This window comes from Remersonia thermophila, chromosome 4 (assembly GCF_042764415.1).
Source record: "Remersonia thermophila strain ATCC 22073 chromosome 4, whole genome shotgun sequence".
NCBI lineage: Eukaryota > Fungi > Ascomycota > Sordariomycetes > Sordariales > Chaetomiaceae > Remersonia > Remersonia thermophila.
Window position 1 is genome coordinate 1,253,566 of NC_092220.1, and position 15,000 is coordinate 1,268,565.

A 15,000-nucleotide genomic window follows, 5' to 3' on the forward strand; every position below is an offset into this window, starting at 1 on the left:
TTTTTTTTTTCTCGTGCTTCCCTTGCGTGATAACCCGAGCCCTGTGAACCCATGATGATGATGATGATGATGATTATGGTGGTATCATGTCCAAACGCCAAACTTTCATGCTCCCGTGGTTGTGCTCGCCCAGGTCCCATCGACACCGCCTCTCCCGCTCGCATCTGCCTGCTACTGCGACGCATTCCGCTGCGAATGCAGATACTTTGCAAAGCTCGCCTCCTCCGTCACCGAATCCTTGCCCAGCAGCGACGCCGCGTACCTCGCCTGCAAGCCCTCGCGGTCGTTTTCGTCGTCTTCGTCGTCGTCGCTGTCGTCGTCGGCGGGGGCGGGCTCGTCTTGCTCCTCTTCGTCCGACTTGTTCTCCTCGGGCGCGCCCGCCGTCAGCCCGCCCATCGACATGTCCCGCATCATCTTTTCGAGCTCCTTTTCGCGCTGCTTCTTCTTGATCTCCTCGCGCTCCGCGCGCCGGCGGTCCAGCTCGGGCTGGTACACGGCGTTGAACTCGTCCACCTTCTCCCGGACGGCCTCCAGGAAGTCGTCGATGCCCGTGCCCTTGACCGAGCTGACGCTGACCATCTTGAGGTGGCTGTAAAACTCCTCGAGCATCAGGCTCATGCTGTTGAGCAGGCTGGCCATGTACCCGCTGCCGCCGTCCTGGCCGCCGAACGCGTTCTTGTTCTCGTCCCCGTCCAGGGCCTCGCGGAACGCCTCGTAGTCGGTCATCCACTCCTTGGCGAACCCGGCGTCCTGGATGTCGGTCTTGTTGAAGACGACCACCATGGGGAGCTTCGTCTTGTACAGGATGCTGCAGGCGTAGAGCATGTTGCTCATAAAGGTGGACGTGGAGCAGGCGCGCGTCGTGTCGACAATGTAGGCGATGACGGTCGGGAAGGACGAGGCGAGCGAGTCGAGCAGGATGGTGCCGCTCGCGGACCACACAAACACCTCGATCTGGCCGGGCGTGTCGACGAGGATGGTCTTGACGGGCTTGCGCGACGGGTTCTCCGGGTCGGGCACCGCGCGCTTCTCGAGAATGTTGAGCACCTGGTCCACCTTGGTCGTGAAGAGGTTGAGCGACGTCATGATGGCGCCGTTGGGGCCCAGCCGGTGCTCCTCCATGACCTTTTTGTAGTTGACAGAGTCGCGAATGTCGAGGTTGCACTGGAAGGGAAGCTTGGCGACGGCCGGGTCGAGGTTCACAACGTAGCGCGGCTCTTGGTTCTGGAAGAGGTGGGCGTTGAGGCGCTGCATAAAGGTCGTCTTTCCGGACCCTGCCATGCCGACGGTGACGATGACGACGGGCTTCTCAGCTTGCCCTTGCGGGCCCGCCGAGGTTTCCGCGGCGGAAGCCATCGTTGATGCCTGATGACGGGGAAGAGAAAAACGAAAGCGGCTGTTGGCGGGAGGGGGGTTTAGACGTGACGGTCGACTGCGATCCGACGAACGGTGCTCGGTGAGAGATCAAGAACGTCAAGGAAGCGGAAAGGTCTTGAAGAGGCACGTTTCTCAACGAAGCGGCGGGCAAAGAAGTTGTCGAACCAAATGCATCAAGATGGCGGGGTGGTGGGGTGGCATGGATGGTCCGCGTAAGGTAAGGTACCATATCTAACGTCATGGCTCGTTGTAATGACGGAAACATTACTATAATTACGCCTAGCGATCGCTTTCCTCTGCTCCCACGGTGCAGATCCCGCCTTTGCGCACGAGGAGGCGGGGCGTGCGCTGGTCTCCAGTTACTACCTTGCTACAGGGAGTTTCCTCGCTTGGCCTGAAGAATCCCGTCTCAAGCAGGTAGGTGTGGAAGTCAGTGACCAAAGGTACAGAGTACTGAACTGCCTCTAATTAAATGTCCCAGGTACAGGTAGGTACCTACCTACCTACCTGCCCACTGTGTACCTAGGTACCAAGTAGCTATCTACTCATATCTAGGTACTTGGAGCAATACATCCCGTCCTCCTGAATTCGAGGCCGTTGCATCGCCTCCCGGTCCCAGTCCTCTCTTTTCTGGCAACCATCTTCTCCTTCTGGCATTGCGCCAGCTCCAGCCAGAACATGTCAATCCCGAACCAAACAGCCTTCTTAGAAGCTCTGCCTCATCTGCAGCTTTTTGGCTGCCCGTGTGGCTTGCTCTAGGCGACTCTGTCAGCATGGATCTTCCCTCGAAATGGCTGCTTGCTGTCCTGGCTCACGTCATCTCAGGACCCCCGGGCAAAAGCTGCCCCCGGGCCATGAGAGCCGAATATATCTTGTTTCCCGTCCTTGGCCATGCAGCGCTATTTACTGTGTGCGCAGCAGGTGGCCGTACCGATCGAGCGAGCCAACAGTTTCGCGGCAGAACAAGAAAGCCCCCCTCCCCCCCAAAAAAACTGCGCCGCTTAGAACTTGAATAAAGACCAGACCCAACCCCCCCCCCCCTTGTCCCCTCCCAAGGCCGCCATCTTTGTTACCTATCCATATGACGCATGCTGCTCCTTGCTGTTTCGCCGCACCACCGTCGTCTCTTGGATCCGAACTGGACGCTTCGCTCGAGGCGCAGAGTTGCGACCTGGCCCGATTCTCATCCATCCTGACTTGAAACGCACCGACAGTCAAAGCAGCTCGGCATCGAGCCATCTGCCATGTTGCGGAAGAAGGACACCTTCACCGTCATCACGCCCATTCCGGGCTTCATCCCGAGGCAGCTGGCCATTGACCTTCTGCACTCGCACTCCGAGGTCATCGCCGTGAACCCCCTCGTCATTGAACACCACCCCATCCCGGCCCCGAGCCATGCCGAAACCGACGAGTACTACTCGACGTGGTACGAGATCACGGAGCAGATCCAGTTCGTCCCGGGCATCGGACGCATGGGTCAGTCCACCATCAAATTCAACGGCTGCTTCCATGACATGCCATGGGGCCTTCAGACGCACATCTACGCCCCCATGCACGTCGACCTGCGCCACAAGTACACGGTCGGCGGCAACCAGCCCGGCGTCGAGCCGCCCGAGGTTCCCGAGATCGGCCTGCGCTCCCTCGGCGTGCCCGCCGACGGCCTCTACCTCAGGGAGGACATTGAGGTCCGCTGCAACGTGACCGTCATGGGATTCGTCAAATCGCAGCTCAAGAAGGCAGGCGGCGAGATGGTCCGGCGCATCATCAAGAAGGCCGAGCTGCTCGACGCGGGCGTGCTGCAGGCCATGATCGAAGACGGGAAGCTCAAGACCATCAACCCCGCCGACCGCAGCCATCCGTTCCGCTCGCCTCTCCCCTCCCCGACGAGCCTGCGCTACTCGGCGTCCGTCAGCGGCTCGCCGCCCCTGGGCTCGCCACCCCTGGGCTCTCCTCCGACGCCTTACCAGATCCCCCGGGTCTACTCGACCCACGGCTACCCCTACCGGCCAAGCACCTCGGGATCCCAGGACAGCTCGATCCCAAAGACTTCGCCGGGCCTCCCCCTTCCGAGCCCCCTGGCGCAGCCGCAGGAACTCCCGGCGATGGAGCCCGTCGTGGCCCCTCCAGTTTCACCACCCGCCCAGCCGCCCGTGGAAATGCCCGGCGATTTCTACCATGCCCCTGCCAGCATGCAACCCGGTAGGCTACCTCCGACGCGCCATGGTAGCCTCCGGGAATCCCCCGTCGACCCTCAGCAGGATCCTTATCATCCACGACAACACAGGCTGCAACAGCACCAACAACAACCACAACAACAACAGCAGCAGCACCAACAGCACGGCAGCGCTAGCGCGAATGCGTCGGTTCCGGTCGGCCAGTGGATGACACCGCCAGGTTCACGGCCGGTGTCGGGCAGCTCCGCGACGGCTCAAGAGGGCAAGTGTTCTGGGGCACAGCCGCTGCCGCCGCACCGCGAGACAAGCGAAGAACATAACCAGGGCGACATGCCGGTGCAGTACGTGCCTTTCAGGCCGGGCGACTACCCAAAGATACCGCCGCTGTCGCCGCCGCCGGCAGGGCGACAACCCCCGTATGGGCACGGCCAGCTTATGCATCGGTATTCCTAATCAAACATTGAAATGTATCGATAACGCTGTGGCATAGGACGAGATTGAATGGTGGATTTTATGATGTATATACCCTGGGAGTCACTTTTTTTTTTTTTTTTTTTTTTTGGGGGGGGGGGGGGGAGGGAGGCATTGGATATCTCATCGAGCAGTAAAAACGATGCTGCAGGTGTTGGTGGCGCTTGGAATGCACACGGTTCTATGGGCCTACCTCGACAGCATTTGATCCTAAAAGATCAACAACAAGAAAAAGAAAGCAAATACTTGGGCCATCACTGGACATCCCATGGCGCGCATGGCGTGCCTCCTCTCTTGGAAATCCAGCCGCCTCCCGGGCGTCGTACAGCCTCTCTGACGTCTCCGGCACAAGTAGACGCACGCGGCCGGTTCGGTGCAGGGCGGCCAGAAAAACAGGCCAATCGATCCACGGGTCCGGGTCCCGCAGCACACAGCGGCACACGGATGACGCGGACACGACGACCTATCGCGCGGTGTCGACTTCATCGAAGCCCATTGGGTTTGTGACACCTGGTGTACACGTACGGCGGCGGGTGTAAGCATCTAAGGGAGAAGACGGACCCTCCGCTGCGCACGCTGAAGGGACTGGGTTGATCGTCGTGCATTGGACAGGAAAAACAGGGTGCTGAATCAGCGGCTGCATTCTGCACTCCTACATCAGGCGTCCGCCCACCTTCTTCACTACAGGTCCAGGCACCTGAGGTGCCTACATAGCCATGTATGTAAGCCGTGCAGGACGCAGGATACAGCGTTGTCGGTTGCCACTGGACACCAGCTTCAGGACGGGAACGAGGGGCCGCCGGCACAGCACAGCACAGCAAGTCGCTCGATGGCGGTGGCGCGGACGGATCTGCCGGGGTTCTGCTGTGCTTTGTCCTTGGTTCCCAACAGCTCGGGCACTCCAACTTCCGATGTTCTCGGCCATGACCATGACCAAGCATGGCCCGCTTTCGGAAGTGGTGGAGCCTCTCAGCCCTACGGAGGTGGAGGCCGGCCTGACTCTGTGTATTATGCAGTACACGGCGGGTTGCCTCATTCCAAGACAAGAGCACTGCGCAGACAAGAAGAAAACAAGATACCGAGACCTGAGGGTTGAGATCTGCAAATGATAGTTATCATCAGGATGTATCCCCCTCCCCCCCGCCCCTCCTCCCCCCGGCTATGCTGCGGTACCATTGCAGAACCTCCCGCGGGCGTGTTCTGCCTTGCCTCCTCCTTGCTGCGGATGGAGGTGCTCGGCACTTGCACGACGTCCAAGGGGAACGCTTTGAAACGAAACATCTAAAATTGGACATTCATTTGCAGAGGTGGATACGAAGGGCAACAAAGAAGTATTTGGAAGGCTCCATTCATTGTCTGTCTGCCGGCACACGTGCGAGCATTGTATCGCCCTTGGGTTTTGTTGGCTTGCATTTCCTGCCGCCTTGATGGGTTCCTATGCCCATGTATGTAGGGACCTACCCACCAAAGGCACACCAAGTATCAAAGGACCACGAGGGCAAGGAAACGAAGGTACCTGCTACCCACCGGTGGGGACCTGAGGTACTTATACCCGACGTAGTAGATGGTACCTCTCGGGAAGGGCTCCGGACCGTCCTAGCGTTGACGCGGGAGCCATTGAGAGTCCCGTCCTACGCAACGGGGGACCGGAGAAGAAGACGAGGGAAATTTTATCGACCTCTCCCACGGAACTGGGTCGACCATCGACCGGGCTGTGCTTTGATCGACAAGTAGCTATGCGTTCGGATGACCAATTGGCAGCATCGTAGTGTTGAGGGAGGGATGCATGGACCTTGGATGGTGCGAGGTCAGGCACAGTACGCCGGACTGTGCGGATGTTGGAGTCGGCTTCCAAGGCGGGGAGGTAATAGTTACTGGACCTTACACCGCAATCCAAGATGCTGCGTCTTGCAACCCTTCACCACATTTGGGTGGCCTGTTTGTGTGGGTAGGGAAGAACTCTTATCGGCAGCCGTTTCATGAACGGAACAAGGCATAATGTCTTGACAAGATGAAGAGGCAGATGTGTGGATGCCTCAAGTCCGGGCCATGCGCATGAATACTCTGCGCTCTATGTACTATACGATGGTACATACATTACATACCACCATTACACCACGACGGTAACGTACGACCCCTGTCCTGTCTCCGGCCCCACAATCCGACAACAAGACGTCACTTTTGGTCTTTTCAATCCAAAACAGCCGACGGGATCGTGTCTCTCGTCTTGGCAACTGGTTTTCCAACCGCAGGACCCAAGCAACAATGTCCAGCCTCGAGGAGTTCGAAAAGGCGCTGGCCGCCGAAAGGGCCGAGAGGGAACGCGCCGCGGAAAAGGAAGAACGGCGCGAGCGAAAGCACCGTCATCACCATCATCATGATCATCATCACCACCATCGCGACAGATCGTCCGAGCGCGACAGACATCGGCATCGGGAACGCAGCCGCGACCGCGATGACCGGAGGAGGAGAGACGACCATGACGGCCACCGCCACAAGCGCTCACGTCACCACGCCCGCGACGAGGACAACGATGCCGAGCGTCGGCACCGGCACAGGCACAGGTCCAAGGAACGCTCCCGGGAACGCTCCCGGGAACGCTCCCGGGAACGGAACCGCTCGCGGGAGCGCGAAAGGCGGCCGACCAAGGACCTCAAGGACCTCAAGCCGACCGATCCCAAGCTCGACCTTCCCCTGCCCGACGAGGAAAAGACGCCTCCCGGCGCGACGCCCCTGGTCCGCGATTCGTGGATGACGGCGCCTTCGGCCCTGGACATCGACTATGTCCACCGAGGCACCAAGCGGAAGAGCCCTTCTCCCGTGCGGGAGGAACCCCAGCGGGTGCTGCACAAGCGGGAGCTGAACCAAAGCCTTGCCCGGGGGCCTGCCGGCGATGCCGAGCAGGAGGGATCCGCGGCACCGCGCAAGGCAACTTACAAGTTTGGAGACGAGGGGTCGCAGTGGAGGATGACCAAGCTCAAGGCCGTCTACGCCTTGGCCGAGCAGACGGGCCGCCCCGTCGACGAGGTTGCCGAGGAGCGGTTCGGCAGCCTGCGCGAGTTTGACGAGGCCCGGGAGGAAAAGATGGAGCTGGACCGGCGCGCCGTGTACGGCGAGGGCTACATCGGCAAGGAACAGCCGACGGGCGACCTCTACGCCGAGCGCCTGGCCAAGGCGCGGCCGCGGCGCTCCGCCAGCCCCTCCCCTCCGCTCGAGCAGGGCGTCGTCATGCAGGACCCGATCCAGCCCGCCCCTCCCATGGACCAATCCGCGCTCAACCGCCTCCGCGCCCAGCTCATGCGCGCCAAGCTCCGCAACGCGCCCGACGTCCCCAAGCTCGAGGCCGAGTACAACGCCGCCGCGGCCGCCTTCGCCACGGGGTCCGCCTCGGCCAAGGCGATCGTCCTCGACGCCTCGCACAGCCGCATGCTGGCCGGCGCGCGCGGCGAGGTCAAGGCCGTCGCCACCAAGCGCGGCGTCGAGCGCGGCCAGGTCGAGGCCAACGACGACATGTCGGTCGAGGACATGCTCCGCGAGGAGCGCCGCACGCGGGGGCAGGCGGGCGGCGAGGGGCAGCGCCTGGCCGAGCGCATCGCCAAGGACGCAAGGTTCGAGAACGACCTCGAGTACCTGGACGAGAACGCCGAGAAGCTCGCCCGGCGGCTGCACAAGTCGGACGCGTCGCTCAAGAACGCGGCCGTGGCCGAGTACCAAAAGATATCGCGCGCGCTCGACGCCTGCCCGCTGTGCTACCACGAGGACCGCGCGCCGCCCCAGGACCAGCCCGTCGCGCCCGTCGTCGCGCTGGCCACCCGCACCTACCTGACCCTGCCGCCGGCGCCCGAGCTGACGGGCGCCGAGGGCGGCGCCGTCATCGTCCCGCTCGGCCACCGCGCCAACCTGCTCGAGTGCGACGACGACGAGTGGGAGGAGATGCGCAACTTCATGAAGTCCCTGACGCGCCTGTACCACGAGCAAGGGCGCGACGTGCTCTTTTACGAAAACGCCGCCCACCCGCGCCGCCGCCGCCACGCGGCCCTCGTCGCGGTGCCCATCCCCTACGAGCTCGGCGCCACGGCCCCGGCCTTCTTCCGCGAGGCCATGCTCAGCGCCGACGAGGAGTGGTCGCAGCACCGCAAGGTCATCGACACGTCCCGCGCCGCCCGCGACGGCATGGGCCGCATGGCGTTCCGCCGGAGCCTGGCCAAGGAGATGCCCTACTTCCACGTCTGGTTCGACCTGGACGGCGGCCTGGGCCACGTCGTCGAGAACCCGGACAAGTGGCCCCGGGGCGATCTCTTCGCGAGGGAGGTGATCGGCGGCATGGTGGATGCCGAGCCCGATGTCATCAAGCGGCAGGGGAGGTGGACGAGGTCGGATGAGAGGGTCGAGGGTTTCAAGAAGCGATGGAGAAAGTTTGACTGGACGAGGGTCTTGAGCGAAGGGGGAGGAGCCTAGGGACCGCGCCGGGCTCGGAGGAAGGGGAAGAGGGAAGATGATAATAATACAACGTGACGGACCCGGCGAAAGAGTGCGGTCGGTGTGCGTACCTAGAGAGACGTTGTTTTTTTTCTTTTCTTTTCTTCGTCCTCTTGGATGCTACCTAGCTCACATTGATAAACGGCGCTATGCAAAAAAAAGTAATAGAGGATATATCCCCTCCGACGTACGCCTTTTCGCCTCCAACTCCTTCCATGATCCGTCAATGCCATGGGTCGACACTTTGTACACACGCTCTCTCGGCTTATTAACCCCCTTTCTCTCTTTTTTTATCTTCTTTTTAACCCTCCTCGACATCCATGTCGTCACGGCTCGACCCGGGCGCGGCCCGCTTCCTGCCTTTCCCTCCCTTCAGCACCGACCCCTTCTTGCCGCGATCCTCGAGCAGCTGCTTCATCTCGTTCTTGGCGTGCCTCTGCGCCTCCTCCACGCGCGGCCTGAACACCATGACCTCGTCCTTCTCCAGCGCGTACTCGCCGAGCTTGGTGCCGAGGGCGGCTTCGATGCGCAGCCAGATTTCCAGGTCGCTGTTGGTTCTAGGTTAGAGAGACGGGTCGTGCAAAATACCACAAAGGGGTCAAGAGCTAAAAAAAAAAAAAAAAAAAAAAAAAAAAAAAAAAAAAAAAAAAAAAAAAAAAAAAAAAACGTACTATTGAGTGACAAAGCTGATGGCATGGCCCGACTTGCCGGCACGCGCGGTACGGCCGACGCGGTGAACGTACGTCTTGGAGTCGCCGGGCAGGTCAAAGTTGAGAACGCAGTCGACGTTGGGGATATCCAGACCGCGAGCGGCGACGTCGGTAGCCACCAGGATGTCGCGGGACCCCGCGCGGAACTTGTTGAGGGCGCCGAGACGAGCCGACTGCGACAGCCCGCCGTGCAGCGGGATGGCGCCCATGCCCAAGGTGCGGAGCAGGATGGCGACGCGCTGCGTCTCGAGCACGGTGCGGGTGAAGATGATGATGGTCTGGCCGGCGAACTCGTTGCACAGGTAGATGAGGTACGTGTCCTTGTGCATGTGCGGGATGAAGATGTAGTTTTGGACCAGCGTCGAGACCGTCTGGTACTTGGACGACGAGATGCTGACCTTGAGCGGGTCGCGCAAGCTGGCGCGCTGCAGGCTCTCGACCTTGCTGGACATGGTGGCCGAGAAGAGGAAGGTTCGTCGCTCGCGGGGGAGGAACTTGAGGATCTTTTCGAGGATGGGGCCGAAGTCCATGTCGAGAAGGCTGAGCGAGGGCCGTTAGCCGGGGGCTCGGAAACCAGGAAATGAAAAACAAAACGCACCGGTCAGCCTCGTCCATGACGAGGTACTTGAGGTTGCGCAGGCTGAACCCCTTGGTCTTTTCCAGGTGGTCCAGGAGACGGCCCGGCGTCGCGACCACCACGTGGGGCTTCTTGCCCAGAGCGATGGCCTGCTGGACCATGTCCAAGCCGCCCAGGATCAGGGCGCAGCGGAGAGAGATGAGCGACCCGAGCGCCTCAAAGGACTGGGCGATCTGGGCCGCCAGCTCGCGGGTCGGGGCCAGGACGAGGGCGAAGAGAGGCTGGGGCTTGTCGAGCAGAGCCTGCAGGATCGGAAGGGCGAAGGCGGCCGTCTTGCCGCTACCCGTCTCTGCGATGCCGATGATGTCGCGGTTCTGCAGGGCCAGCGGAATGGCCTCGGCCTGGATCGGCGTCGGCCTCTTGTAGCCAAGCCGGTCGCAAGCATCGCAGAGGGAGTCAACGATGCCCTGGGGGAACGGTTAGCCACCATGGTTCTCTTGACGCCGGCGATGCCACGCACCAAATCTCGGAAGGTCTTTTGGACCGCGTTTCCATTCCCCTGGCCCGACGTGTTCTCGGGCGCCGCAGACTCATCGGCGGAGCTGGGCGGAGGAGACGCCTTCTTCGGCTCGGGCGTTGGCTGAGGCTCGGTTTCGGTCTTGCCATCGGTGTTGGAATCGCTCTTGGCCGCCGGCGCCGAGGACTTGTTTGCACCTCCGTCGGCGTGGGCTAGCTTCCTGCGTTTTGCCGACGCGGCGGCACCCTTCTCCGTGGACCCCATGTTTGCTGTTGGTGCTCTGGTGGTTTTGGAGATGGGAACTTGGACGCAGGAGAGAGCAAGCAAGCGGGAAGGTTCCCAAAATTATGGCTTATCGGGATGTGGGGCATGCACGATAAGGCGAGGACCCACCGAAATTTTTGCGGGACCAGGTTCGTCTCGGTTTGCCATGGCAGGTTCGGTTTCCGTTGGTTTGAGGCTGCTCTCCGTCTCCGTCTCCCCCAACAACAACCGCCAGGCGCAGCATCACACCAAGTCGCCAACACCCACCATGGCCAAGCAACGCAGGAAAAAGAGGACCCATGTGGGCGCCAACGCCCCCGCCAACCCGGCCGCCGTCAATGGCCACGCCAACCCCAAGGATCCCAAGAGCATGGTGATCCGGATAGGCGCCAGCGAGGTCGGCACCAGCATCAGCCAGCTCGCCACCGATGTCCGGCGCGTCATGGAGCCCGGCACGGCGTCCCGGCTGAAGGAGCGCAAGGCCAACAGGCTGCGCGACTACGTCACCATGTGCGGCCCGCTCGGCGTCACCCACCTCCTCCTCTTCTCGCGGTCTTCCTCCGGCAACACGAACCTGCGCCTCGCCATTGCTCCGAGGGGTCCGACGTTCCACTTCCGCGTCGAGAGGTATTCGCTGGCCAAAGACGTAAAAAAGGCGCAGAGGCGGCCCAAGGGCGGCGGAAAGGAGTTCATCACCCCTCCTCTGGTAAGCACCAACGACCAACCGACCACCTTGTCTTGTCTTCTTCGGGGCTGGATCACCTGCTGACCGCGCACCCCCCTCCCCAGCTCGTCATGAACAACTTCACCAGCTCCAATGCCGACGCCAGCTCCAAAGTGCCCCGCCATCTCGAGTCGCTCACTACCACGGCCTTCCAGTCCCTCTTCCCGCCCATCAACCCGCAGACCACCCCTCTCAAGTCCATCCGGCGCGTCTTGCTTCTGAACCGCGAGCAGTCCGACGACGGAACCTTCATCCTCAACTTTCGGCACTACGCCATCACAACCAAGCCCGTCGGCCTGTCCCGGCCGCTGCGCCGGCTCAACGCCGCCGAGAAGCTGATCAAGTCCAAGAACGGCAAGGGCGGGCTCCCCAACCTGGGCAAGCTGCGCGACATCTCCGAGTTCATGATCGGCGGCGAGGACGGCCAGGGGTACATGACGGACGGCACGAGCGGCAGCGAGCCCGACACGGACGCCGAGGTCGAGGTCCTGGAGACGGCCACCCGCAAGGTGCACAGCGGCAAGCCCAAGGCGGCGGCCCCGGATCAGGACGACGACGACGACGAAGGGGGCGCGGGTGCCCACGACAACGTTGAGCGACGCGCCGTGAAGCTGGTGGAGCTGGGCCCGCGGATGCGCCTGCGCATGACCAAGGTCGAGGAGGGCTTGTGCGCCGGCAAGGTCATGTGGCACGAGTACGTGCACAAGACGCCCGAGGAGATCAAGGAGCTGGAGGCCCGGTGGGAGAAGCGCAGGAAGGAGAAGGAGGCGAGGAAGAAGCAGCAAAAGGAGAACGTGGAGAAGAAGAAGAAGGCCAAGCAGGAAGCCAGGAAGGCCGCCGGCGGTGGGAAAAGCGGCGATGGCGACGAGGATGGGGATAGGATGGATGTCGATGATGACCTGTCGGACAGCGATCTGTACTCGGACGAGTTTGATAGCGAAGGCCTGGCCGGCGATGCTGAGGAGCAGGTCAATGCCCAGATGGAAGACGAAGGGGAGTGGGAGAGCGAGGAAGAGGAGATTGCTGCCGGGGCGAAACCGAAAAGAAAGGCGCTTCGGGGGTAACTAGCTGGACTGCCTGCTCAGGTCCAAGCAGGGCAACGAACCAACGAGCACATACCATAGCTACATGGTATACCATACCTTACGTCACCACCATACTTTCGTAATGGCAAATGGACCGAGTTCCCAGGCCTGCTTCCTTCTTCGCCTCTACACGACGTGGAATACGTGGAGTGTGTTGCTCACAATGCCGTTCCCGCGATGCTAGCATACCACAGTACATACCTTTTGGCCCTGGTTGCAACATCAAAACCCCTGAGCCTGAGCCGAGGACCGAGAAAGGTTGAGAGCCAAGCGAGCCATTGCTCCACTCCATCACATGCGACCGTTCCGTCCATCCCGACGGCTCGAGAAAGACAAGCAGGACACAGTTGAGGGTGTATCCCGCCGAAGCCAACCATCCTGATGCACCCATTGCCAGTAGTTCGTATTGGCATGCGGTTAGGAAACCAAACGAGCGGTTTGTTTTTTGTATGCTCAAGTACCCCGAAAGAGAGAAAAAAAAAAAAAAACAAAAAAACAAGATGCAGCCGGCCCAATCAGCCCCCAACGCCAGGATATCATGCAACCCCCTCAATCCCTCCATCCAAAGTGACCCCGAGAGAGAGAGAGCAAGCAAAAGAAATGATCACAGGTACAAAAAGGAAAAAAAAAAAAAAAAAGGGGCATACATGATCACAGATCATACCATGCACGACAACGCCGTCACCGCCTCCCCCTCTGCGCCTCGTACAGCGAGATGGCCCGCTCCAGCTCCTCCAGGCTCCCCCGGTCGCCGTACGCGTCGGCCAGCGCCTCCGCTTCGTGGAGGCTGGCATCCATGTGGTGATGGTGTTGTTGTTGTTGGTGGTGGTGGTGCTGAGCCTCGTCGCTCAGGCTGCGGTAAGCCGTGGTGGCGGCGTAGCCGGCTGTCACTGCGGCGGCGGCAAGAGGCGGCAGCCTGATGGTGGTGGGGAGGGAAGGAGATATTAGCGTTTGGAGATGCCAGAGACAATGGTGGTGGTGGTGGTGGCGGCGGCGGAGGAGGAGGAGGAGGACGAGGAAGAGGAGGAGGGGGAGAAGGACGAAAAAGAGGTAGAGAGCTGCTCACCACTTGAGCGTCCTGCCTGTCTTGCGCGAGGCCGTGTGGAGCTGAAGGAGGTAGGGCGGGTAGACGCGCGCCGATGTGCTGATGAGGCGAGCGGTGGTTGGGCGGCGGGACATGGCGGGGAGCGTCAGAGTCATGGCTGCAGCGGTGCGGGCGGCAGTTGAGGTTCAAGAGGTGACAGGTGAGGTCGGCTCGGAGTGGTGCGAGGGGCCAAGGGAAGGATGGATGAGGTGTCTACTTGGGTAGGTTGCGAGAGCAGCGGGGTGAGCCGGTGGTGGTGGTGGTGATCCTGCTGCGTCCCTGTCTTGACAACAAGAAGCTTGGCTGTGCGGTAATGGCGTAAAAGGGAAGGAAATGGTAGGCAAGGTAGGGGTCCAGGCTGGAAGCTCGAGGCTTTAAGGATGTGTCAGTTTTAAGATGGACGGACGGGGATCCGACAGATTTAAACCGGCACCCAGGTCGAAGACGACCGAACAAGCTGTCCTAACAGCCTCAGGAGAAACTTGTCCCCGCCCCCGCGAGCAACCAGGCTCGCCCGCCCAAGCCGGGCGTTTCGGCATGTGGTATGATGGGCGGCCCACTGTGGTGTGGTTTGGCTCATTTCCCGGGCGGTTCCAAGCGTCCTCGAGCCCGGCAGGGCGGGGGAATAGCCGAGGGAAAAGGGTCCTGCTGGGCGGGAGGCTCCGCTTCCCCGGACTGTTACCCCGGCTCTGCGCTGTGAGTGGCTGCTGACACGCGGGATGGCGTCTTGGGGGGGGGGGGGTGGGGGTGGGCGGCCGTGTCAGGGGCCTTGGAGATCGGCCTGGTGATCGCGCTGGTCAGCCCAAGCGACGGCCTCTGAAGATCTGCAAATGAATGAAGATGTCGACTTTGTGTCAGGGAGCCGATTCGTGTTTGTTGACCAGCCCCCAAGGGAGAAAACCGGAATTCCCCTTTCGGAGATGGAATCCTGTCAACGCTCATACATCATACATAGTACATACGGTACCGATCGACGACAGGGCATTGCAGCCCATCCGACTTTGGAACTGTCAGCAAGACGGGGGTATGGAGTCCTGCACAGTATGCCCCCCCTCTCTCCCAGCATGCTGCCACGGTGGCTGATGTCACGCCAGGCCCTCAGGACATCGTCCGACGGCCGAGAAGCGAGGTCGCATCTCGACCCGCGCAACAGCTGGATGTTGTTTGGGCTGCTGTACGTAGGGAAACAGAAACGTCAAGGGGCAACGGAAATTCCCGCACCCCATAATATAACAAGGAGAGCATCATTCTACTGTGTACACCCGAAGGGGCGACGTTCGTTTGGGTATCGCAAGGGTTGGCAGCAATGTTTGTGTGCGTGCGTTGTCCATGAGCGTGTGGGAAGAATACACAGTACTAGTACATAGTTATGACAAATGGGAAATCTCCCAATCTTGGCATTCGGGCAGGGCCCCGTCGCTCCCGTCAGCCAAGGCCAGCGGCAGTGTCGGGTCAACATTCGACATGGTTTACGTTAACGCAGCATTGGCAGTCTCGGTATTTCTGTTGGTTCCAACCACAAACCTCCGGGCGTGGTC

The 15,000-nt window shown here is 61.0% G+C and overlaps 7 protein-coding genes across 7 annotated transcripts; 4 read left to right on the forward strand and 3 right to left on the reverse strand.

Moving 5' to 3' along the window:
* Positions 1–171: 171 nt before the first annotated feature.
* Positions 172–1,356, reverse strand: VTJ83DRAFT_4474 (uncharacterized protein; the record flags this gene model as incomplete). The annotated part of the gene is made up of 1 exon (XM_071010967.1): positions 172–1,356. The coding sequence occupies one exon, from the start codon at positions 1,354–1,356 to the stop codon at positions 172–174; it is 1,185 nt and encodes a 394-aa protein (XP_070865924.1).
* A 1,265-nt stretch (positions 1,357–2,621) lies between these two features.
* On the forward strand, positions 2,622–4,004 carry VTJ83DRAFT_4475 (uncharacterized protein; the record flags this gene model as incomplete). Its single annotated transcript, XM_071010968.1, has 1 exon — positions 2,622–4,004. One exon carries the CDS (start codon positions 2,622–2,624, stop codon positions 4,002–4,004), a length of 1,383 nt encoding a protein of 460 aa, XP_070865925.1.
* Positions 4,005–6,287: 2,283 nt separating this feature from the next.
* On the forward strand, positions 6,288–8,480 carry VTJ83DRAFT_4476 (uncharacterized protein; the record flags this gene model as incomplete). The annotated part of the gene is made up of 1 exon (XM_071010969.1): positions 6,288–8,480. One exon carries the CDS (start codon positions 6,288–6,290, stop codon positions 8,478–8,480), a length of 2,193 nt encoding a protein of 730 aa, XP_070865926.1.
* Positions 8,481–8,802: 322 nt separating this feature from the next.
* VTJ83DRAFT_4477 (uncharacterized protein) lies at positions 8,803–10,569 on the reverse strand (the record flags this gene model as incomplete). The annotated part of the gene is made up of 4 exons (XM_071010970.1): positions 8,803–9,049; positions 9,173–9,751; positions 9,810–10,255; positions 10,309–10,569. 4 exons carry the CDS (start codon positions 10,567–10,569, stop codon positions 8,803–8,805), a joined length of 1,533 nt encoding a protein of 510 aa, XP_070865927.1.
* A 268-nt stretch (positions 10,570–10,837) lies between these two features.
* VTJ83DRAFT_4478 (uncharacterized protein) lies at positions 10,838–12,357 on the forward strand (the record flags this gene model as incomplete). Its single annotated transcript, XM_071010971.1, has 2 exons — positions 10,838–11,275; positions 11,359–12,357. The coding sequence occupies 2 exons, from the start codon at positions 10,838–10,840 to the stop codon at positions 12,355–12,357; spliced, it is 1,437 nt and encodes a 478-aa protein (XP_070865928.1).
* A 702-nt stretch (positions 12,358–13,059) lies between these two features.
* On the reverse strand, positions 13,060–13,578 carry VTJ83DRAFT_4479 (uncharacterized protein; the record flags this gene model as incomplete). Its single annotated transcript, XM_071010972.1, has 2 exons — positions 13,060–13,294; positions 13,445–13,578. The coding sequence occupies 2 exons, from the start codon at positions 13,576–13,578 to the stop codon at positions 13,060–13,062; spliced, it is 369 nt and encodes a 122-aa protein (XP_070865929.1).
* Positions 13,579–14,382: 804 nt separating this feature from the next.
* On the forward strand, positions 14,383–14,690 carry VTJ83DRAFT_4480 (uncharacterized protein; the record flags this gene model as incomplete). The annotated part of the gene is made up of 2 exons (XM_071010974.1): positions 14,383–14,503; positions 14,557–14,690. The coding sequence occupies 2 exons, from the start codon at positions 14,383–14,385 to the stop codon at positions 14,688–14,690; spliced, it is 255 nt and encodes an 84-aa protein (XP_070865930.1).
* Positions 14,691–15,000: the final 310 nt, after the last annotated feature.